The 24,303-nt window shown below is 42.8% G+C and overlaps 1 protein-coding gene across 1 annotated transcript in view; it reads right to left on the bottom strand.

Annotated features, from left to right (window-relative positions):
- Positions 1-274: 274 nt before the first annotated feature.
- Positions 275-24,303, bottom strand: part of CYP27C1 (cytochrome P450 family 27 subfamily C member 1) — a 40,861-nt gene continuing 16,832 nt past the window's right edge. The window contains exons 4-9 of the mRNA XM_073304687.2: positions 22,701-22,910; positions 16,916-17,079; positions 12,998-13,164; positions 11,911-11,989; positions 2,337-2,540; positions 275-861 (exon numbers count right to left, since the gene is read on the bottom strand). Of these exons, the coding sequence (XP_073160788.1) occupies positions 745-861; positions 2,337-2,540; positions 11,911-11,989; positions 12,998-13,164; positions 16,916-17,079; positions 22,701-22,910 (941 nt within the window). The 3' untranslated portion in view covers positions 275-744. The remainder of the gene's footprint in view (positions 862-2,336; positions 2,541-11,910; positions 11,990-12,997; positions 13,165-16,915; positions 17,080-22,700; positions 22,911-24,303) is intronic.

Below are 24,303 nucleotides of genomic sequence, written 5' to 3'. Positions count from 1 at the left end.
AACTGCCATACTAGGTCAGGCCAATTGTCCATCTAGCTCAGTCTCCTGTCTTCCGACTGTGGCCAATACGAAATATTTCCAAGCAATTATTATTTCTATTCACTTTATGTTTTATAAAAACATTTTTAAAAACAGATCCTAATTGTTGAGTCTAAACAAACTGGCAACATCTTCCATATATTTTTACAACATCTTTATGTTTCAAACTATTGAATTAATTTTATTTTGACACATATCATGTAAATGCTTTTTTAAAGCTAACTAAAGAGGCAGAATTCCAAAAAAGGCATTGAAGACAACAAAGAGAAACTGTCAATCAGCATATATATACAGGTTTGGGAACAGTATATATCACCACACAGACACACAGGAATGCTTCTCTTTGACGACTAAGCAGTCTAACAAAAGCTCAAGACAGTATGCCATGTCTGAACTTGATAGTGTTGTTTCAGTGCATCTATTGCTATCATACAAAACTGATTCCAGGGAAAAGGTAACTCCCAGTGCAAAAAGGAAGTATTTAAGTTTATATTTCCATACAGTTCCATGTGAACTTGTGGAATTATCTTCTATGAGAGAGATAACATCTCTTGGATATTGCTAGAAGTAGGTCAGCATCTAAGACTTAATCATTTTGCAGAATGCCCACAAGCCAATGGACAAGAGAACAATCATCATATTTCAATCAGATGCAAGTCAATTTCCAAGAAGAGTACACACTAAAATTTCCTAAACATTTGCATCTCACTTCCTGTCAGCAAATTTCACATTGATGGCGTCTCCAGGAGTCAAAAGTCCATGGGTTTTGGCCTTAACTGGTTTAGTTTTGGGAGAAATTTTGATCTCAAAATTTTGAAGCAGCTGGAAAGAGACATATGTTGATATTAGACAGCTTATAAATTGACAAATACAAACTTATAATTCTAGAAACAGAAAACCAGTAATACTCCTTAGAGTTCATCACTACCACTAATGTTGCTGTCAGTTCCAGTGAACCTGCTTAACACGATTTCTCAGTGGGGAAAATGAAATGGCTCCAGGATGAAGACCATGGTTGACAGCTATGCTCCTCTGGCACGATGGAACTTTCGACAATAAGAGAAAAGCTTGTCTGTGCAGGAGACAGAGCTTTTTCGGTGCCTGGCCTAAAACTGTGGAAAAAACTCCCACAGGAACTAAGGACTCTCTAAGTGCAAGGCATGTATGTCTGACCTTGCCATCATGAACAAATATATAGTGTGTGTATATAATGAAAAATATTCCAAAACAAAATACTCCACTGCACACACTTCTCCACCTGGGCAGAGGATGGAACAACAGAACATGACAGATGTTAGTCGCATTCCTTAATGCAAGTGCTCTGATAATAAAGTGATGAGCATGATACAAGAACCTATATTGAACAGAATAACAATAAGAGTCTGTCATTCAATCAAGGTGATTCTGCTGATATTAGACCATTGCACTGATGCCCATGATACATCCACTAAAGCAGCATGAGAACCAACACATGGGAGAGACAGCAACTTCTTTGAAATGCTACAGTGCATTACACAAATGACTGTGGAGCACATCCAAGTAGATCAGTTCTGACTGTGAAGTCATGGTAAATAAATAAACCAACAAACAAACAAATAAATAAAATTGCAAACTCATGTGGTTTGATTGCTCAATCTGATCCAAATCTTTTGGGGGATTCTTGGAGATGCATACATACAGTAGGAATTGATAGGAAAGCCTTCTCTACCTCAGGATGTAATACAAAATAATCTATATAAAACAGCAAAAAAGAATACATGCAGAAGCCTGAAAAAGAAGACACAGGGATCAGAGAAAACATGGAGACGGTGAATGTTTGATTTGAATGTTGGTTAGTATGGTCTGCCTCAGTCTCAGGATTACAAACCTTCTTCACTTTCTGGTAAATGCTCCACTGTTCTCAATACAACAATGTTTTAATCAAAATCCTATAACTAAGTAAAGAACCATCCTGCCATATGCCAAGGGAGCCTTTCATTTAAAGGTTGCAATTGACTTATGAAAATCCTTTTACCCTAAAGTAATTTATTTCCTTGGTAATCTTACATTGGATGGATTTTGCTTGTACTACAACTGGGATTTACAATTTTTATTTCTGTAATGTAGATTTTTATTGAAATGCTTATTTCTAAGCACATGTGTATTCTGAATGAAAAAGAATGCAGGATCGGGGCCTAGTCAACATTCTTTAAACAAAGCTTTTCTTAAATAAAAAGATGTCCAGAGGCAATTTGCATATTAAAGAGCTGATACTAATATATTTTTATCTCTTTATAACACTGTCACAGATTCCTCACCTGAATCAGTGCAAGGTGAATTTCCAGTTCTGCAATTCTTTTTCCTATACAACTGCGAATGCCATAACCAAATGGAATGGAACCAAAGTTGTCCACTCTGTCCGTATTGTCTTTCCTCAGCCAGCGCTCAGGTCGGAAATCATTTGCCATTGGGAAATTCTCTTCCTCATACGATGTAGCATAATGACAGAGTGCTAACTGGGTCTGAGAAAACAAATGATATTTTATTTTTAATTAATGCTGATACACGTAGCAATAATAATAATAATAATTCAGTTATAATTTGTATAACATGAAATATGATGGATAAAAAGATGATGTAGAAATTACATATCTGAGTTTTCACAAAGAGCAGTATCTCAAAATTAGATCTCCTTCTCATTGGCTCAAATTAGATCATCTTCAAAAACTTTTAGGCTCAGTAAAAGATTCCTCATGAGCTTGTATAAAAAGAAAATACACAAGGGAATGTAATATAATAAACCCTTTTATGTCTGTTTTTCTCCTATATGTATTGCCTAACACAATCAAAGGAAAAGAGGAAGAGATGGTTACTCACCCTGTGCAGTAAATGAGGTTCTTGGAGAGGTGTGTTCCTATGGGTGCTCCACTGTAGGGGCGGCAGCACCCCCTGCACCTGGGATGGGAGATCTTCACCAGCAGTGCCCGTCAGACCGCGCGTACGCACCTCCCCTCTCTCGCTCTGTGTGCGGGACGCATATAGAGTGCTGTGCGGTCCGACCACCCCCAGTTCCTTCTCTGCTGCAGAGCTTATATTTTCGTCTCTGAAGCAGAGGGGAGGGACATACATCTCGAAGAACCTCAGTTACTGCACAGGGCAAGTAACCTTTTCTTCTTTGAGTGACGTCCCTATGGGTGCTCCAGTGTAGGTGACTATAAAGCAGTGACCCTAGTTGGAAGGCTGGGGCTTCAGAGCAACATGTACTATTGAGGATAGGACAGCATGTCCAAGGAGAGTATTGTGCAAAACTGCCAGGCAAAAGTGTTTGTTGGTGCCCATGTGGCAGCCTTACAAATGTCATCAATGGGGACATTATTAAGAAAGGCAAACGAGGTAAATAATGATCATGTGGAATGTGTTCTGACTGAGATAGGAGGTTGTCTATCGTGGAGTTCATAAAATAAATGCATACAAATGTGCATACATTTAGAGAGGCATTGTTTTGATATAGCAGTGCCTCCGGATCTTTTAGTGGTGGATTGGAATAATCATGACGATTTCCGGAAGCATTTAGTCCTGTCCAAGTAGAAGACTCATGCACACCTCACATCTAGGGTTTGTAGAGCTGCCTCCTATTGATTACTGTGAGGCTTTCAGAAGAAGCAAAGGAGGTGTATTGGTTGATTGAGATGAAAAGATGTTGGGACCTTAGGTAAGAATCTTGGGTGTGGGCGTAGTTTAATTTTGTCTTTACAGTAACACTGTGTATGGTGGACATACCACGAGGGCTGTGAATTCGCCCACCTGCCTAGCAGAGATGATGGCAAAAAGAAAGGCCATTTTCCTTGATAGGTGTATGTAAGAACAGGTTGCCATTGGTTCAAACGGGGGCCTAGTGAGAGAACAGACGACTAGGCTGGGGCCAGGCTGAGGTCAAGTCTTGTATATGGCAAATACCCATCAACAAGCGCTTCATGAGCAGGTGTGTGAAGACGGAGTGGCCAACAATGGGGGAGGGAAAGGTAGTGATTGCCGCCAAGTGTACCCTAATAGAGCTATTGGCCAATCCTGGCTGTTTAAAGGGGAGGGTGTGTAGTGGGACAGTGGCCCCACTTTGGCAGAAGAGGAGTTAAAGCAGGCTGGAGGGCGCCTGTGCAGAACCCGACCAATCAGAGAAGGGCAGAAAGGCAGCCAGTCAGGGCCAGGCTGGGCCCTATATAAAGGCTGCAAAGAATAAGTGGCAATGGAGAGTGTGCTGTGTCAATCTGACGTGAGCTACATCAGCAGTGAAATCTAGTCCATTCTTGAATGTAAGTGTGTCTGGTTGTGTCACGCCTGCTATTCAAAAGTATCTGTTTGATTTAGTCTGAGCAGGCTATTTCTGGACCCCAGAACCACAGAGGAGCCAGGCTTTAAGGTGGAGCATCTGCGGATTGGGATGGAGAATGCATCCTGTGTCCTGTGAGAGGATCCACGGTTTTAGGTGGAGACAGATCGGTCAGCATACCATCACGCGTAGAAGGTAAGTATACCAGACCTGTTGTGGCCATGTTGGAGTTATTAGTATGACATGAGCTCGGTACGCCTGTATTTTGCGAAGTACTCGGAATAGGAGAAAGGGAGGGAAGGCATAAAGGAGTGGTATATCCCAGGTTACGAAGAACAAGTGTCCCAGCAATCCGCGCCCCAGTCCTGCTCCAGAACAGAATTGAGGGCAGTGTGCACTGTGTTGAGTGCCAAAGAGATCTATGATGGGACAGCCCCAGTGGTTGAATATGGGTTGAAGTGCTCGCATATCCAGCTCCCACTCATGATCGTGCAAGACCATCCTGCTCAATGTGTCTGCGGTTGTGTTCTGGGAGGTGCGTGGCTGAAATGGAGATGTTATTCTGGATACACCAGTTCCACAATTTGATTGCCTCTGAGCATAAAGAGTGGAACCTCGCTCCACCCTGCCTGTTGATGTAATACATTCAGGCAAGATTATCCATCATCACTCTTATGATATGATGTTTGAGAAGAGGTAAGAAATGTCAGCAGGGATTGCGAACCACTCGTAGCTTTAGGAGATTGATGTGTAAGGTAGATTCGGTGGACAACAATCTGCCCTGCACCGAGTATTCGTATAGATGCACTCCTCAACTGATTTGGGAGGCATTGGCGTTTAGTATCCTAGTTGGCGATGGTTGTAGGAAAGGAACTCCAACAAAGACTTTGCTGGGCTGTGTCCACCACAGCGGTGAATCCTTGACTTGCCTCGGCATGGATAAAAGTTTGTGAGTGCTGTATTTGTGGGGGAGGTATTCGATACAGAGCCATGCTTGAAGAAATCGCATGTGTAGTCTTGTGTGCCTGACCACAAACATGGTCACTGCCATGTGGCCTAGAAACTGGAGGCACATTTGTGCAGAGAACTTTTTCACTAAGAGGGTGGTGAAACACTGGAATGTGTTACCTAGGGAGGTGGTAGAATCTCCTTCCTTAGAGGTTTTTAAGGTCAGGCTTGACAAAGCCCTGGCTGGGATGATTTAACTGGGAATTGGTCCTGCTTTGAGCAGGGGGTTGGACTAGATGACCTTCTGGGGTCCCTTCCAACCCTGATATTCTATGATTCTATTATCTGGGGGCAGACCCGGGCAATACCAGATCCGTTATAGCCGAGAATCTGTGAGGCGGTAGGAAGGTTCTGGCATGTATGGCATCCAACTGTGCACTGATGAATTCCAGCTGTTGTACTGGCATTAGAATGGACTTTTCTAGGTTCACGACGAGGCCTACCTTCGTGAACAGGTCCATTGTTATATGGACAGCTCAGATTGTTGATTTCAGAAGGGGCCTTGAGGAGACAGTCATCCGAGTATGGAAAAATGACGATTTCTTGTTTCCTTAGGAAGGCCACGACTACTGCAAGGACCTTGGAGAACACCTGAGGTGCCATGGAGTCTGAAGGGCAGTACTTTGTACTGGCTGGTGCCCACGACGAACTGGAGGAATCGTCTGTGGGCAGGATGTATGGAAATATAGAAGTATGCATCTCGGAGGTCAAAGGCTGAAAACCAGTCCCTCTGTTCCAGTGCTGGGATAACAGTGGAGAGGGTAACCATCTTGAAACACTGCAGCTTGAAGAATTGTTTCGATTGCGAAGGTCCATGATGGGGCCACCAGCCTTCTTCTGAATCAAAAAATAGTGGTAGTAGAAACCTTGTCACATGTGCTAGGAAGGGACATGGCTCCCAGAAGATGACTTATTTCTCCCCATAGAATCGACTCATGAGAGGGGTCCCTGAAGAAGGACAGGGAGAGGGAATGGCAGGGTGGGAAAGATAGGAAGAGGATGGAGTATCCTTCCTTGAATATCTCTAGAACCCACTTGTCCAAGGTGATGAGACTCCAAGATGGGGAAAATGGAGCTAGTTGGTCACCAAACTGTTGGAACATCAGAGAGGGTGGGGATGACTGGAACAAGAGAATGTTTCTAGGGGCCTCAACCACACCTTCAAAATTGTTGCTTTGGTGCTAGTGCATGAGAGGTAGCTCCTTGAGGAGTGGGCTGTCTACGTTTAATCAAAGGCCTTGTCAACAGCATTGGGTTAAGAGGTGTTGAGAGGTGCATTGTTGAGTTCGGGATCACAGGGGGCAGTTGATACTTCCCTGAGCATCCCTTTGGTGCTGGCATGTATATCCGGAGAGAACAAAGTGTAGCTCAAGAATCTTTAAGGGAGTGCAGAGAGTTATCTGTGCACTCTGAGAATAGTTCCTGGCCTTGGAATGGTAAGTCCTCTACTGCTGTTTGTACCTCCTTAGGAAAGCCTGAGAAGTGGAGCCATGATGCACACCTCATGACCACAGCAGTTGCGATGGATTGAGCAGCGGTGTCTGCAGGATCTAGCGAGGTTTGTAGGGCTGTACAGGCTAGGAGGTGTCCCTCCAATATTAAGGACTGGAATGGCTCCTTTTTGGTCTCTGGTATATCGTGACAGAATTCCTCCAATTTGGAGTAGTTCAGATCATTATACTGGGCCATGAGAGCTTCATAATTTGACATCCTAAATCGTAGCGTGGAGAGTATGCCTTGTGTCCAAATAGGGTCCAGGCATTTCCAATCTCTTCTGGATGACTAGATCGAGGTTGGTACTGATGGCTTTTCTCCTGCACCGCACTGACCACCAAAGCATTTGGGGTGGGGAGCGAAAAAAAAAATTCAGCATCCTTCATCAGAACATAACATTTTCTGTCGGCGTGTTTGCAGGTCAGAGGGATGGAAGCTGGTGTCTGCCATAGAACCTTTGCAGGTTCGAGAAAAGCTTCACTGAACAATAGTGTGATCTCTGAGGAAGAGGATGTGTGGAGAATGTCCAGCAGTTTATGCTGCTGGTCTTTGACTTCCTCCAATGATATCTGGAGGGAATCCACAATCCTATGGAATAGATCTTGAAAGTGCCTGAAGTCATCGGCAGATTTAGGGGGTGGTGGCATAATTGCCTTGTCAGGTGAGAAGGAGGAAAAATTTAAAGTTGTGGGAGCCTCCTCTTCCTGCTCTTTCTCCTGTTCTTCCTCCCTGGTACTGGGGGTGGTTCGACTTCCTGAGGACAAGAGACTGATGGAGAAGGGAGAGGTGTAGGTCTCCAACTTTGCTCTCTGGGAGGGTTCCTGAATTGTGCCCTGTAGCCCAAGGGTCCCAATATGGCCAGTTTGGTGGGAGTGGCACATGTGGCTGCATCCACAGTGGTCCCTGCCAGGATTGGGGGCCAGAGTGAGGATAAGCCAGTGCAAATTGCCCAGAAGTCGAGGGAACAATGGAGCCCTTCTCCTCCTCCTCCTCTTCCTCCCTGGGGAAGGGAGGTGCTGTCCTCGGCGAAGAGAGGAAGGAATGTTGTGAATCCAGAGAGGAAGGCAGAAGTGGGGGGAGATCCCGTCAAAGAAGTGAAGACTCGGGAGTGTCAGATATCAGCAGGTCTTTAGAGTATCTGAAGTCTTGTGGAGGGGAAAGGAGCATCATTGGTGCCTTTGTAATACACGGTGCCGAAGAGAGGGTGTATGTCCCTGAAATTTTAGAAGATGGCTCCAGAGACTTAGCCGATGATTTGACCAGTGCCAAAGACTTGACTGGTGCTTAAGATTTCAGTGTCAATGATTCGGCTGGCGTCAGTAACTTGGCTGGTGCCAATGATTTTAATGGTGCCGAGGACTTACTCGGTGCCAACAGCTTTATCAATGCCAGAAACAGTGTCGGTGCATAGTTCCAGCAAGCGGGCTGCCTCAGTCCCCAGAGCTGGGAAATGGCATCGAAGTCTGAAGGTCTGGCCAGATAGGTTCTTTAAACCATTTCTTTGAGCCTGTACCAGAGGTACTCAGACGAGCCCTGGAGCTATGTCCCCTGTCGGATGAGGCTGAGGCCACCAACCTAGCCAGGGACAGTGTTCTGGCAGGCTGCACCTCAGAATGTGAGGAGGAGGACGCCCGTTTCTGGTCATCTGCACAATCACAGGATGACTTTCTCTTCACACGGCATGGATAATAGGGGTCAGCAGATGACCTGGCAGAGTGTGAGGGCCTCTCTGGGGGAGAGTCCGGGCCCGGGTCCGATGCTGGATGTAGCAATCTCTCCATGAGGAAAAGTTTCAATCTAATGTCCCTGTCCTTTCTGGCGCTGGGTTTCAGGTGAGACAGTGTCTCCAGACAGCAGATACGCTGCGGGTGGCTGTCCATTATCGAGAAGGCAGCCCCACACGAAACGCACTCTTAAACTCGGGAGAGCCAGGCATAAGGGTGAAGGGAAAATGCTTCGCAGTCGGGAAAGGTGGGAAGTGAGAAAAACAGAAACCTAAACTATGAGAAGAACTGTAAAGATTAAGTTAAAACAAAACAAAACAAAATTTTGTAGATAGAAGGAGAAAGAAAAAGAGGAGGAAAATACTAACTACATTATCAGGTAAGGCACTCTCTATGAGGGAATAGGAGAAGTGGGCTCTGCTAGTGGATTCCGTCCCAGACCAAAGGTGGTAGAGCAGGAAGTGGGGGTGGTCAGACAGCACAGCTCTACATATACGTCCTGCGCATAGCACAAAAGAGGGGAGCTGCACATGTGCAGTCCGACGGGCACTGCTGGTGAAAATCTCTGATCCCAGCCGCAGGGGGTGCTGCCGCACCTACATTGGAACACCCACAAGGACATCACTTGAAGAAGAACTGCATTTATCAAAAAAGAAATTGGAGACTAGATTTTGTTCTCAACTACTTTAGGGGGTGTAAATCTCAACTACTTTGGTGTAAATCCTGCATATCTTCACTGATTTCAACAGATTAACTCTGAATTTACACCAGTGTAACAGTGGAATTTGGCCTTAGGAGGTGACACAACAAGAGATAGCATGGCAAAGAACATACATCACAATTTATAATATAAAAACAGAAATGAACAGAAGCCACATGTGTACACCTAAGTGCAGAATTTAGCCATAAGGGTTGACGCAACAGGCAGTTGCATCACTCCTTCGAAACATTCTGATCTATTTTGCAAACATATATCAGAATTAAACCAGTGGTTTCAAACACATGACTCATGAGCCAAACCCACTCCCAGTGTGATGCATTGTTGTGGCCCACATGCCATACTCAGATTCTGCAAAATCTAAGCTTTCATTTTTAAAAAAAATAATTTTTTAACCTCATGATTGTGAAAATAACTTTCCAAACACGAACCAGGTGTAAATCAATGCAATTCTTGAGTCTGCAGACATTGTGAAACAATAACTTTGAGGGATGTGGGTTCCCCAGCTCCCTCATTAACTCATGGATTAACATTAAAGTCTATTTACAACATTGTAACGGTCAGCATTAATTATTTAACTGATGATTATTTTAGAGCAGAAGGGATGGGGAAGGCATAGGTACAAAACTGGGAATTGTGTCAGGAAGAGAAATGCAAGATGGAGACGGGAGGAGACAGACACAAAGGCTCATATCCACAAAGGGGACTGGACCATGGGTCTCCCACCTGCCAGGTGGATGCTCAGCTCACCAGGCTATAAAATTATTCTCACTCTCTTTGGCACACTGACGAACTATTTATTTAAAGCACAACAGCTTGAACAGGAGGGACTGAGGGAGCCCCACGTCAAAATAACCCATAACTCAGTGGTTAGAGCACTGTCCTGAGGGGAGAACCTTTCCCACCTCCTTTCTCTGTATCAGATAGAGGGGAGAATTGAACCTGGGTCTCCCATATCCCAAGTGAGTACTCTAACCATTGGGTTATAAGGTTGGCACCACACTCTCCTCTTCTGCCAGTTGTTTGTGTGGAGTGAGACAGATGCCTAACTCAGGACTTGTCTACACTGGCACTTTACAGTGCTGCAACTTTCTCACTGAGGGGTGTGAAAAAACACACCCCTGAGCACTGCAAGTTTCAGCGCAGTAAAGTGCCAGTGTAATAGCTATTCCCCTTGTGAAGGTATTTTTTTTATAGCACTGGGAGAGCTCTCTCCCAGCGCTATGCTGTGACTACACAAGCCATGTTAAAGCGCTGCCATGGTGCTAATGAAGATATGCCCTCATTCTCACAATAAATGACTAAGGCCTGACTGCAGCAGAATGATTCCTGGTTGTGGATCACTAGCAGAGATAGGTGCCTCCCTGCAGCCCAGATTTAGGTGCCTATCTCCTAGAAATGGATGGAACTTAGGACATACCACTCTTGTCAGAATTTCCCATTGGCTAGCTTAGGCTAGCTCCTTGCCTAGTGTGCTGACTTTTGTGGATTGTATTCTTAGACACCTATCTCTCCCCATTCATTGTATAGGGAGCCTAGGTGATGTGGTTCTCGTTATTCCGATGATTTTCCAGGTAACACCTAAATCCCTTTGTGGATTCAGGCCAAGACAGTGGAAAAGGAGAGAAACAGAAATGAGAATGTAGAAGAAAGGAAAACAGAGATCAGAAATAGTGGCAGTATTAAAGGTGATCATTTAACCAAGAGAGATGCTGAATGCAATAGATAAATAATAAAGAATGTTAAGAACGCAAGGGTCTGTTTCTTTACACTAAGGCCCTTTTACTTTGCTCTGACAATGTAAAAGGATTTTAAAGGAGCAAATTACACTTACATCCATTTAAAAGGCCACTTAACTCTTCTATAGCAATGTCAGGGAGCCTTAACGTAAATGAGAATCAGGCCTTCTAAGCTTAGTTACTTTATAAAAGCATACTCTACCCTTCATCTTGTGTAAGTCTCCAAATGGTATCAATGAGAGTTCCACTGTGAACTGAGAGTAGTTTGTAGTCCTAATTTTATACCTTGGCTATGACCATAATTAAAACAAAAATTCACCTCTACCGATAGAATGAGTTTGATACCCCAAATTACACTAATTTACAAAAATAATTAAATGTGTGCTCTAGTTTGAAATCTAATCATAGCAACCTAATACAAATTTATCAACAGCCCTCTTTGTTTCTAAGGTACTGAAGAGTAAAGCCAAAACTGAAAGACTCATCAGAGGGTGAGAACCAGTCCTTCTAATAAGGAAAACACTCACATTTCCATCAGGATTTAGGTAAAAAACATAGTCAGTGATAAAATTATTTTTTTTCACATAAATGAACACTATTATAAATTCCTCTTTCCTGTGCTTCCATCTTTGGTGATATCTTGCAAAGTCACACAAGTGTACTTCTGTCTTAATGGAAGACTTTCCATACATAAAGACATAAATCTGTCAGGACTGGTCTAGGTATATTTATCCTGCCTCAGCATGGTAGGGATACCCCTATAGGAGATTGGGCCAGGGATACAAGATGACCTTTTGAAGTCCTTTCCAGTCCAACATTTCTATGATTCTATGAAGAAAATCTGTTCCCTGTCTCCCTCCATAAGGCCATCACACAACTCACCCCTTTAGGTATCAAGTATCCTCCAACAACCAAGTCTTCTTGTGTCACTCTACCATTTCCTGGCAATACTGGGAATAACCTACAGACAAATGTTAATGAGGGATTCAGCATCTATAATTTATAAAATTTACAAAGGTTTACAAAAGATCCAGTTTAGCTACCACATTAACATACTCAGAGTGAAAAGAACTGTAGCAAGTATGGATTCTCTTGGGGACCAAAAGAGTGTGGGGCGCCATGGTCTGTCTATTGGTCTCTATAAGACTAGTTGCTAGTATCTCTTTAGTTCTAATTTTGGCTCTGCCAGAGAAATAATAAGAGACAAGATGGGTGAGGTAATATCTTTTATTGGACTAAAGTACCTTTTCCGGACCTGAAGAAGAGTTCTGCGTAAGTCTGAAAGCTTGTCTTTTTCACCAACAGAAGCTGGTCCAATAAAAGATATCACCTCACCCACCTTGTCTCGCTAATATTCTGGGACCAACACGGTTCAACAACATTGCAAACAAAAGTGAAATAATGGGTAGCCGTAACATGACAAATTAATCTCAATGCCTCAGTTTCTCCATCTGTGAAATAGGGATAATGATACTTCTGTCATTTTACTTCCATGAGCACAGGTACTGCTCCTGGCTAGCAGAGCTAGCCACCCCTAAAAGGGAGAAGTAGGCTATGTGTCCATGGCCTCAAGAATGGTAGCAGTGGGCACACTCTCCCTGTACTCCCTGAGGCACAACTTCTCCAGAACTCCTGCTGAGGTGGTATGGTTTCACAGTCCCTCACAGTGATCAGTGCTCTAACGGCACAGTCAAGCTCTTAATTATCTATTACAGGAACATTGTGAGCATTAATTAGTTAATATTTATACAGCACTTAGGAAACATAAAGTATTATATAGGTGCTATGTATGATATTAAATTGCTCAGAATGCACTGAGTATACTGGTGATACAATGAATAAAAGTAATAGCAGCCACCACCACCAATAGCAGAAACTGAAAACATATTTTAGCTTGGACACAAGAGTCACTATAACCAGAAAGAAACTGGCAGACAACGGCATGTTGATCATTAAAAGTTTCACTTACCTCAGGGTTTCTTTGAGCAGGCCTCTAATCAGCGGCAATTTGGGGACATCATCTGAAGTGGGAACTTGATCTTTTCCCAGATTATTGACTATCTCTTCATACACAGATTCCTGAACTTCAGGATGCTTTGCCAACAAGTATGTTGCCCAGGACAAAGTGAAAGAAGTCTAAGAAAGAAACCGCCAACATCATCAGGAAAAAGAAAAAAATAATGAAAGTAGCTACAAATATTTAATTCAATGCCAGGAAAAACAAGCAGTTTTCAACTAAGGATTCACTATGTACACACACAGTTATAAAACAAAAGGATATGAGTAACATCTGGGTTTCAGGGCATGGAATCAGTCTACATCATCCTCTACCTCAGCCCTTTTCCACCTGGAAAAACACACCAGAACTACCCCTCCTCTGTATTTCTACAAGTGAAAGATCAAAAAGCAACAAGAAAAGTAAACTACAAAATGATATATGTAATACAAAAGCTATAAACATGAATGGATGAAATTATTAGCTAGTTCTCAATTACTGCTGTGCCTTTCCTCCCAACAAAAATATTCTGCAGGATGATAGAATGCTATGCAGACCATTTCCACCCACTGTAAGCATATTGCATTCTCCTCACAGAATCCTAGTAACGATAACATTGATATTACCATTTCTAGAATTATATCTCATCATTTAGTAAGTGATGTTGTAACATAATATGCATTTTCCAGCAGTTGGAAACTACCAATATGACATAATTCTACCTCCTATGGAAAGTTTTCCTATCAATGCTTAAGGGGAGCGTGTGTATAAATCAGAGTTTAAAACAACCCAGCATAATTCACCTTTTTACTCTCTTCATGAATAAGCTGTTTCCATTAAAATGACATATTCAAAGAAAACAAATCACACATTTATGATACTAATGATCATGAAAGACTGTACAGAATTACAGGTTTCAGAATTAGGCATTTAAGGAGACACTGGCATATTAAAAATCATAAATTCCAAATGTGGCTTGCCCTGCATAAGCGCACAAAGGCAGGGATAGGACACAAGAACAGGAGCCATGTCCCCATCCTTCTCTACACCAGCTAAATGACTGAAGTTGGTGCAGGTGCATGTGTGTGTCGGAGACCACATGTTACCACATCCAAAAAGAAGGTACAGCAGCCTCTTTTGAACCTGCTTCCCTCAGAACTCCTCTCCACAGACAGAATACCTCCAAGACTGACTGATTCAGTGTCCCTTGGCAAACATGGCAGTTTACTTTTTTATAAATAACATCTTCGATTACTAAAAGTGAAAGAAGATTTAATCTCTACTTTATTTTTCACCATTGAAAAATAATGTGGTTTGAGTTTGCATTTTTCTCAGTTTATATAATGAAAACAGATTATTCAGTTTCATTTTTGTATAGTTAGTTACCAATCAATTTTACTTTCAGGTTCTCATGCACTACAACAACGTTGGAATTTTTGGGTTGCCAACAATATACTGGTAAAAACAAATTTATGGAAATATTTCTGTTGGTATAACTTTACAAAATTGGAATCAGAGAGCAAGTTTGACATAATAGTGACCTTTTCAGTTTGTGTTTATTTGCAAAAATAGGACACAATGCTGAAAATCCTGTCCCCAAATGTGTCTACTCTGCAACGTAAGCCCAGGGTTAGTAGAACGTGAGTTAGCAGACCATGGGTTTGTTTACCTAGGGCTTGTGCATCTACACTCATTTGTAACCCCAAGTTAGGAATTGCTGAAACCTGGGTCTCAACCTGGGGCTCCAGCGTCTACACTGCATTCTGTGAACCCAAGACCAATCACACATATCCCTGACTTCCTTGCGCCCTCCCAAAATGTGAACACTCTGCCCTTTGTTCATAGTGCAGTGTGGAAAAACTTGACCAGCCACCAGAAGACTGTCCAAGGGGCAAAAAGTTGGCTGGTGGGATTGCGTAATACTTTTTGCGGACTCCCTGTGCATAAAGTCAGTGGGGCAGCATCTACACTGCAAAGCAATAGGGCTTGAACCATCGGACCCAGCTGGACTCAGGCTCGGACCCTCCACCCCTGGGCGGGTGCCCCTGGGTCAGAGCCCTGGGTTAGTGCGATTTGTGTGTAGATGGAAGGGAGATTAGGCTTGAGCCAGAATTCAAACCCTGGGCTTACATTTCAGGGTAGAAATAGCCCAAGAATCCTCTTTTTAGCCTTCCGTCCCTATAACATCCTTCACTACAGCTCAGTTCTGGGCTGCTCCTCTCTGAAGAGGCTGACAGTTGTGCCAAACTACACACAAGAGTTATTGTGATATAAACAGTGTCTCCTCTCAGGTTCCCAGGTCCTTCATATCCTCTTCAAAACTGGCTCTGTGCTACAACAGCCAAAACGCTTGGAAGCCAAATAACAGCTTTAGAAATTTATTCAAAATCTTTAATAATCCTTGTGAGCTCTTTCAGTTTCCATCATGTAACAAAACCTGAAACGCCAGCATTGGGGAAACAGGGCTCCCTCCATTTCTATCATGTACCAGAAGGGGGGAAGCCAGAAGCACATGTTTCTCATAAAATAATCATTGTTAGTTGAGAAAGCTGTATAAATGCAAACACAGACTCTGTTGTCATGAACTAGTATACTGCTCTTTTGGTTTAATGAAAACTCTCTCCGCCTAAAAGTGGAAAATTAGGGCTTTGAAAGGCTGGAAAACTAATGGGATGAATAAATTGTGTTTTATTTAAATAAACAATAAAAAGCTCACCAAGCTCATAAGCCTCTGGAAAACTTAACCAACCAAGTAATTCTAATACAGAAATAAGCCCTTACATATGCTTTTTGTTCTGAGGCTAATAAAGTTTCTTTTTTTCCCAATCATCCCTCCAGACCGCTCTCACACCCAGAGAAAGCTGAATCCAATTAGCAACAAATGAGCTGGATTTTTATTTCAAGCTTACTGGCAAACAAGCTTGTAGAGGGTTATAGATCTTCATCAAACCCTTCTAGGCTTGATCCAAAAAGTTTAATTACAATCTCCAGCACATGGCTCATTTATATCTCTGTGGATGAACCCAATCCTAGAATGCAATTCTCAGCTGTGCTGAGCCCATGCTGTGGGGCAGGGAAGGCAGAGGTGGCTCTAAAACCACCTTTATGCCACCCCAATCTCTAATCCACAGGGATGTTCTAACATGGACTGTCAAGAATGGTTCCTTAGGCATTATGTGTATCATACTCTAGCCTCGCCGCCTGCCCCCCCAACCAGGCTCCATCATGCCCCGCCCCTGCCTTCGAATGCCCCCACCACACCCCATCATGCCCCCTATACCAGCAGGGCTGGCAGAAAAACGGCACAGAGTTCAGGCTTCCTCCATGCTTGTGACTTCACATCATCCCCATACGGCTGGTCTAAGATCCCCTTGATATCAGTCTAGTGGTACAAAGGGACTTTAACAGAGGCCACGTATCTTATCTATAATGTCTCTCAATGATTAATTGTACATATATCAAAATCTATTAGCAAGTTCTAAATATACCTATTTTTTTAAAGAGAGACCCTCAATAGAGTTGCCTATTTCCTTTTTTCTGAAGGGCCATTAAATATTTATTCCATCCCCAAACTAGAAAAGGGAATTTAAGAAAAACTAACAAATACATATATTTCTATTAGACTGTGAAGTAGTGTCCTATAGAAAATGGTGGAAGCCCCATCACTTACAAAGTTCAAAATCAAATTGCACTGTAGAGAGTATATTTTGGCTTCAGTGGATGGACTATATGAACTAGTACATATTTTCCATTACTACTATGATTCCATGATTCATACATGCAATTTATGATGCACAAAAACGCTTACACAGCACTGGCCCAAGGTTGCAAATGGAGTGGATTTATACAGCAATAAAATTGTCCAAACAGAAAATGATATAATAATCTTACTGTGTCCACTCCTGCCAGAAGCATTTCAGTCATATTAGCATAGATCTCTTCCACAGTAAGCTCTTTAGTCATTAGGAGATAGGTGAGTAGCCCACCTTTTACTTCTTCTCCTTGGTCCAATTGGGACTGAATAGCCTTTATCTTGTTGTCAACGTGGATTTGACCTTTTAAATGACCAAAAAAAAAAAAAAATTTAAAAAATCCCCTAATCATTGTTCAGCCCTTCTTTTCTTTCCTCCCTTCTTTCCGATTTATACTTCGGTGATTACAAACATGGCACCTCCAGTGTAGAGGTGGGTTATGCTAAAGAAGAGGTCATACCACAATGCTTAAACCACCCCACAGATTGGTCAGATGCTGACCTCATAGAAAAAAGAACCATAATTGGCATATTCTTGCATGAAGACCACACAGACAAACACACACACAAACAAACAGGTGACCTTGGTAAAGCACATAATCTCCAACTATATTTTAATTCCTTTTCACAGCAAGTGCTACTGCAAAAACGAAACAATGTGACAAAGAAACCTGAAAACAAAGAGATTGGAGTCTGTTGTTGTTCAGTTGCTGTTAATATTAATCAGAGGTCTGCAGGGGAAGGGCTTGTTTGTTTGTTTTTGGAGGTGGGTGTTCCACAAGGGGAAATGGTAGAAGCCCCATCAAATGCATTCTTTAAAGCAATCAAAAATGTATTATAGGGAATAATTTTATATGCGTAGGGGTATGGACTTGATTTCCTGATAGATCTTGCACATCTTTCATTTTAGCCCTGGGGAAATTCTGCGGGAACTACCCCCCTCGCAGAATGCCTGTGCTTCCCTGCAGAAAACGTCAGGGGAAGCAAAGAGAAGCCTCACGGGCAGTGGGATGACCATGAGTGCAGTTGAGGGAGGGTTTCCCACACCCAAACAGGGGTGAGGCATGGGGGAAGCACACAGGGTACATGCCACTGCCCCTCCGCCCCTCATTTCTGCAACCACAGAGCTGTCCAGCTGAAGTAGGGGGATGAGATGGAGAAGAACGGGGATAGGGGAATTGCAAGGGGAATTAGGAGTCCGGCATGTGGCGTCCCCTTGGCTGCATCTGGGGCTTCCCTGTTAAGCAGGCCCATGGAACCCTTACCCTGAAAAGCCCTAGCCCCCTACACCTCGACCTCTCTGCTGAGCCCCTCACACCCAGACCCCCACTACACTGAGCCCCAACCAGCTGCACCTGGATCCCCCTCATCAAACCCCACTCCCCCAGTAACTGGACCCTCCCACTAAGCTCCCCACACTCAGACCCCCTCCACCAAGCCCCATCTCCCCATACCCAGACCCCCCCCCGAGCCCCCTACATTCAGAATTTTAAAATATTATTTTAAATACATTTTATTTTTTGGTGCCTAATTTTTAATTTTTTTGTGCATAATTTCGCTCAGGAGTAATTACTATAGGTCAATACAGCTCCAGCCATATGACAGATTTATATCGTTAATAATCTGAAAGAACCTCAAAACTTCTCTCAAAAAGTATACATTTGGGGGAATGTAGAAAAAGAAGATTCTGCTACAATATGAATGAAGTAATATGCAGATGTTTCCTAGCACCACTTCTGCAGGGTAAAAAGATTAGAGGGTTTTTGATACCCCCAAATTTTAAATGAGAAATATGAAAACAGGACTCCACTTCCGCAGAGTGATTATAGGCCACTGAAATGCTTATAAATAGAATGTTTTAAACCATATGCCATACTTTCCCTTACTTTTCTTTCCTCATTTTTTTAAGTAGTAGGTATGTTTGCATGAAATACACTCAGTATTTCTTAAGAGTTCATGAGCTGATTCCTCATTTTGTTCACAGTCAGTTGAAGAGATGATGGTTTTGTTACAGAGCTCCTGTTCCAAAACTCACTGAAGTCAATGGGGAAAAAGCTTCCATTAAATTGAATAGGTTTTGGACAAGTGATGATTCTGACTTCAAGTGAGGAACAAGCAACAGAACAGATTAAAATAAATAATGAACTGGTAATGTAAAATAAGGGACTTACTAGACCATATTGGCAAAATTGTTTCCAAATGGAATATTTTTCAAACTTTTCTGTAAGAACATAAGAAGGCCATATTGGGTAGACCAATGGTGTATCTAGCCCAATATCCTGTCTTCCAAAAGTGGCCAATACCAGATGTTTCCAAGGGAATGGACAGAACAGGATAATCATCAAGGGATCCATCTGCTGCATCGAGTCCCAGCATCTGGCAGTCAGAGGCTTAGGGACATCCAGAGTGTAGAGTTGCATCTCTGCCCACTTTGTCTAATAGCCTTGATGGACCTATCCTCCACGAACTTATTTAATTCTTTTTTGAACTCAGTTATACTTTTGGCCTTCACAACATCTCCTGGCAATCAGTTCTACAGGTTGACTGTGCGTTGTGTGAAGAAGTACTTCCTTTTGTTTGTTTTAAATCTTCAGCCTATTAATTTCATTGGTGATCCCTGATTCTTGTGTTATGTGAAGGAGTAAATAACACTTCCTTATTCATGATTTTATAGACCTCTATCATATCCGCACTTAGTCATTCCTTTTCCAAGCTGAAAAGTCCATGTCTTTAAATCTCTCCTCATATGGAAGCTGTTCCATACCCTTAATCATTTTTCAAAAAGAAAAGGAGGACTTGTGGCACCTTAGAGACTAACCAATTTATTAGAGCATAAGCTTTCGTGAGCTACAGCTCACTTCTTCAGATGCATATCGTGGAAACTGCAGCAGGCTTTATATATACACAGAGAATATGAAACAATACCTATTCCCACCCCACAGCAGGACAGTGGGGTGGGAATAGGTATTGTTTCATATTCTCTGTGTATATATAAAGCCTGCTGCAGTTTCCACGATATGCATCTGAAGAAGTGAGCTGTAGCTCACGAAAGCTTATGCTCTAATAAATTGGTTAGTCTCTAAGGTGCCACAAGTCCTCCTTTTCTTTTTGCGAATACAGACTAACACGGCTGTTACTCTGAAATTAATCATTTTTGTTTCCCTTCTCTGTATCTTTTCCATTTCTAATGTCTTTCTTGAGATGAGTTGACCAGAACTGCACACAGTATTCAAGATGTGGGCGTACCATTGATTTATATAGTGGCATTATGATATTTACTCTCTTATTATCTATCCCTTTCCTAATGGTTCCTAACATTTTGTTAGCTTTTTTGACCCGCAGTGCACATTCAGTGGATGTTTTCAAAGAACTATCCGTGATGACTCCCAGATCTCTTTCTTGAATGATAACAGCTAATTTAGACCCCATCATTTTGTATGGATAGCTGGAAATATGTTTTCCAATATAGATTACTTTGCATTTATCAACATTGAATTTCATCTGCCATTTTGCAGTGCAGTCACCCAGTTTTGTGAGATCCCTTTGTAACTCTTTGCAGTCAACTTTGGACTTAACTATCTTGAGTAATTTTGTATCATCTGTAAACTTTGCTATCTCACTGGCAAATTGTGGGGTCAGCGACAAGGGACTGGTTGGGGATTATGACAGATATCCATTCCTCTCGCCAGAGTGTTTCTGCCCTAACATCCTGGCGTGGAAAATGAGACCATAATGGGCGACGTGATGACAAACATGCAGCTGGTGGTTTAAAAAGGTCATTGTGCAGCAGCAGGCTTGAATTGGTGCGTACTTTCTCCAGTAACTTGCCAGTGGCAACCTCTCATCTGATATGATGCGGAGCAATATTGCTTAGAACTGGAAGCCATGGGAGTGGGGTCAGACGCAGGGTGCCGGAGATGATATGCATGGTGGCATGTAACTGCGGATCCACCAGTTTGGTGTGTGACGATCGACTCCAAACTGGTGTGCAGTACTCCACCACCGAATAGGTGGTGGCAAGGGCTGATATCCACAAAGTTGGAGCATGAGCACCCCATGAAGAACCTGCCAGTTTGCTAAGAAGATTGTTGTGCGTCTTAACTTTAGCTGCTGTCTTCTTCAGGTGGGCATGGTAACTCAGTGTGCAGTCTAAGGTCACACCTAGATAGATCAGTTCTACTTCATGCTTCACCTTCTGACCATTCAGATAAACATTCAGTGTTTGGGTTGTGCTGGTGTGGCGAAGATGGAACAAACTGGAAACTGTTTTTATGACACTTGGCTGGAGGCACCCAGTCTTACAGTAACTAACTTTATCATATCCCAGTTTAAGGTGGCATCAAGCTCGTGAAATGTCCAGGCTTGAGTACTGCAACAGATGTCATCTGCGTAAATGAACTTTCGTGACTCCATTGTTGGCAGGTCATTGATGTAAAAGTTGAACAGAGTTGGAAAAAGCACACAGACCTGGGGTAACGCATTGTTGTCTCTGGGGATATAAGGAGGTTGACACCAACTGTGAACAACTTGCAAACTGGGCATCTCGAAACAACCTTGCCCTTCTCCATGATGTTAAGCAGTGAGGCACGTTCCATTCTTCTAGATGGGATCATGACTACTCTCCTGACTTGTGCTGGGTCAGTTCAGTTCATGGCCATCCTCAGCCAGCAACATGCCAAGTCTTGGATAACTTTCCACGCAGCCAACACAGACCATCGCTGATCCATATCAGGCTACAGATCACAGTTGTTAAGAGTCCCAAAAAGAAGTGGTGGAGATTCTGAAAGGCAGACAGGGAAAAATACAGGGAAGCACTGGAGAAGAGAGTAGTGACAATACCAGCCGAGCATATCTCGGTAAATGAGACCTACTGTCACTTCTGTGGTGCTATCCCATGCGGTTGCCACCCTGTCTACATCCCCTCTCTCGACGAAGAGTGCGCTGCCTTGCTAGAGCAGTATGAGGCATCTGGTGACCCAGATGTCACTGACCATCTGATCGAATCGTTGGACTCTGTTCACCGAGCCAGATGGGAGGAGACAACCAACAAGATGAGCTTTACCCGCTCCAGCTGCAAGTGTTAGAGTCTGCTCTGAAGCCTTGGAGCAGGGCAGCAGCCACCTCCACTCTGCCGACCCTCAGTGACACCCAACCAGGTAGCTGGACACCTACTTAAAGTGGCCAGAGCACCTTTGGAGAAACAGGTGTGAAGACAAGTGAGGAACAAATGGCGTATGTTTAAATGTGTACACCAGATCAGAAGCTGCCCAGAACCATTCACTGTAACCAAGCTGGAACAGACACTGGGTAGCATCAAGTGTGGAACAGCTGCGGGCTATGACAACATATCTCCAGAATTCCTGAAAAACCTTGGCCCCCGTGCTCAGCTTTGGCTTGTGAAATGCAACAGGTGAACAAGACAGACAAACAAGGTGGATGGGTAAATGGGGTAACAAAACAAATAAGCTTTAGCAAAAAAGCAGATGTCCGAATATCTTTAACCTCTAGATAATAAGCATGATTTCACAGAAACATAGAAGATAGTGATGGAAAAGAAGTGTTGGGCCGCACAGTCCACCACTTGGCCAATAAAGGATTGTTTCCTAGAATACTTTTCCTAGTTTTCTGTTCAGTTTAATTCCAATTGTCCCAATCAGTGCGGCTTCCACTACGCCTCTTAAAAGATTACCGCACCACATTCTAGTAGATCTCGTTGTCAAGAAGTTCTTTCTGCTATGTAGCCCAAATGTTCATCTAGTTTCTCTAAATAATCCCTTAATATTTCACACTGTACTTTATTCCTACTTTCTTCCTCTTCCCCAGTTTCTTACTATAATTTTAGGGTACAAATGCAACAAGCTCTATTCAAATACAGTGACAGCAGCTACAGAGACAAAGTTGAACTTTTCTATTATTAAATCTTACTGAATTTGAAGAGTCCATCCCAGGATCTGCAGAACTCTCTCCAAGGTTTTGGAATAAATGGACGAAGCCATTTGGGAATTGCCCCTGCATACATAGTTGTCTTAAACATGCTAAACATCAATTCCAGAGCCTCAATGTATTCCACAGTCTTCTCTGGGATGTTGTTTTCCAGGCAGCCCAATCGGGATTCATACAGAATAGTTGCCACACCTGAAAAGGAGAAAAGTCACAGAATTTACAGTCCCTTCATTCTTTTTATTTTCTTTGAGTTATTTATGGTACAGAATTAAAAGGTAAAGGAACAGAACCAAGTCTGCAAAAACATGCTTAATTAGTTTGACTAGCACTTACTTGGGATGGTTTAGGGATAGTACAGTCCCTTATAAAACAGAGGGTAGACTAAATGACCTCCTTATGTGTCCTTTCTATGATAAAGGAGATGTTAAAGTTATTTCTTTTATCTCCTTTTACCTCTTCATGGGCCACCTTGAAGAATTATTTCTGGACAAATTAACTATGAAACCAATGATATATCTGAGATACATAGATGATATATTCATTCTCTGGACAAACGACTTAAACTCCCTTATAGACTTCCACCACAACTTCAGCAATCACCACCTATCCATTAAACTCTCTCTGGAACATTCCCATACAAGCAACAATTTCCTTCATACCACAATCAGCTTCAACAATGGAATCCTACAGACAACTATATACAAGAAACCCACGGATTACCACACCTACCTTCATAGATCCAGTAACCACCCCAAACACACCAAGAAATCTGTTACTTACAACCAGGCACTCATATATCACAGAATATGCTCTGAGGAGAAAGTCCAGGACACTCAAAACTGCCTTCACCAAACAAGGACACTCCACCAGAAAAGAAGATTGTATCATAGAACAGGCCACCCAAATACCCTGAGAGAACCTGTTTCAATACAGAAATAAAACCACCTCTGACACACACCCCTACTTGTCACTAGCGCCCCACACTGGAACTCATACGGGGTGTCATCAAATAACTACAACCCGTACTCAATGGGGACCCCCATCCTGAAAGAAATATTTTCTGAACCCCCTCTCCTGGCCTTCCAACAATCCCACAACCTCTCCAAGCTCATCATCAGAAGCAAGCTTCTCACAGGCCAGGGGCACACCACTTCAAAGCAGTACCAGATCCTGCCCAAACAACAGATACAAAACCTGCAGATATACCTCCACTGCTACAATGATTGACATCCCCGACACACACCTTTCAAGATCCATGGGTCCTACTCATGCCTACAACAATATGTGGTGTACTTCATTCAGTGCACTCAATGCCCCAACAGAACCTATGTGGGTGAAACCAGACAATCATTACACTCTCCAATGAACTCACACAGGAAAATGATAAAAGACAAAAACACCCTATCTCCTGTGGGTGAACACTTTTCACAAAGCGATCACTCTATATCTAACCTATCAGTCTTCAACCTCAAAGGGAACCTGCACAACATTTCCAAAGATGAGCCTGGGAGCTTAAATTCATAACTTTGCTAGACACTAAAAATCATGGATTGAATTGAGACACAGGATTTATGGCTTATTACAA

This window comes from Lepidochelys kempii, chromosome 11 (assembly GCF_965140285.1).
Source record: "Lepidochelys kempii isolate rLepKem1 chromosome 11, rLepKem1.hap1, whole genome shotgun sequence".
Lineage (NCBI taxonomy): Eukaryota > Metazoa > Chordata > Testudines > Cheloniidae > Lepidochelys > Lepidochelys kempii.
Note: the sequence above shows the minus strand (reverse complement) of the source record. Positions and strands in the feature narration are given on the sequence as shown.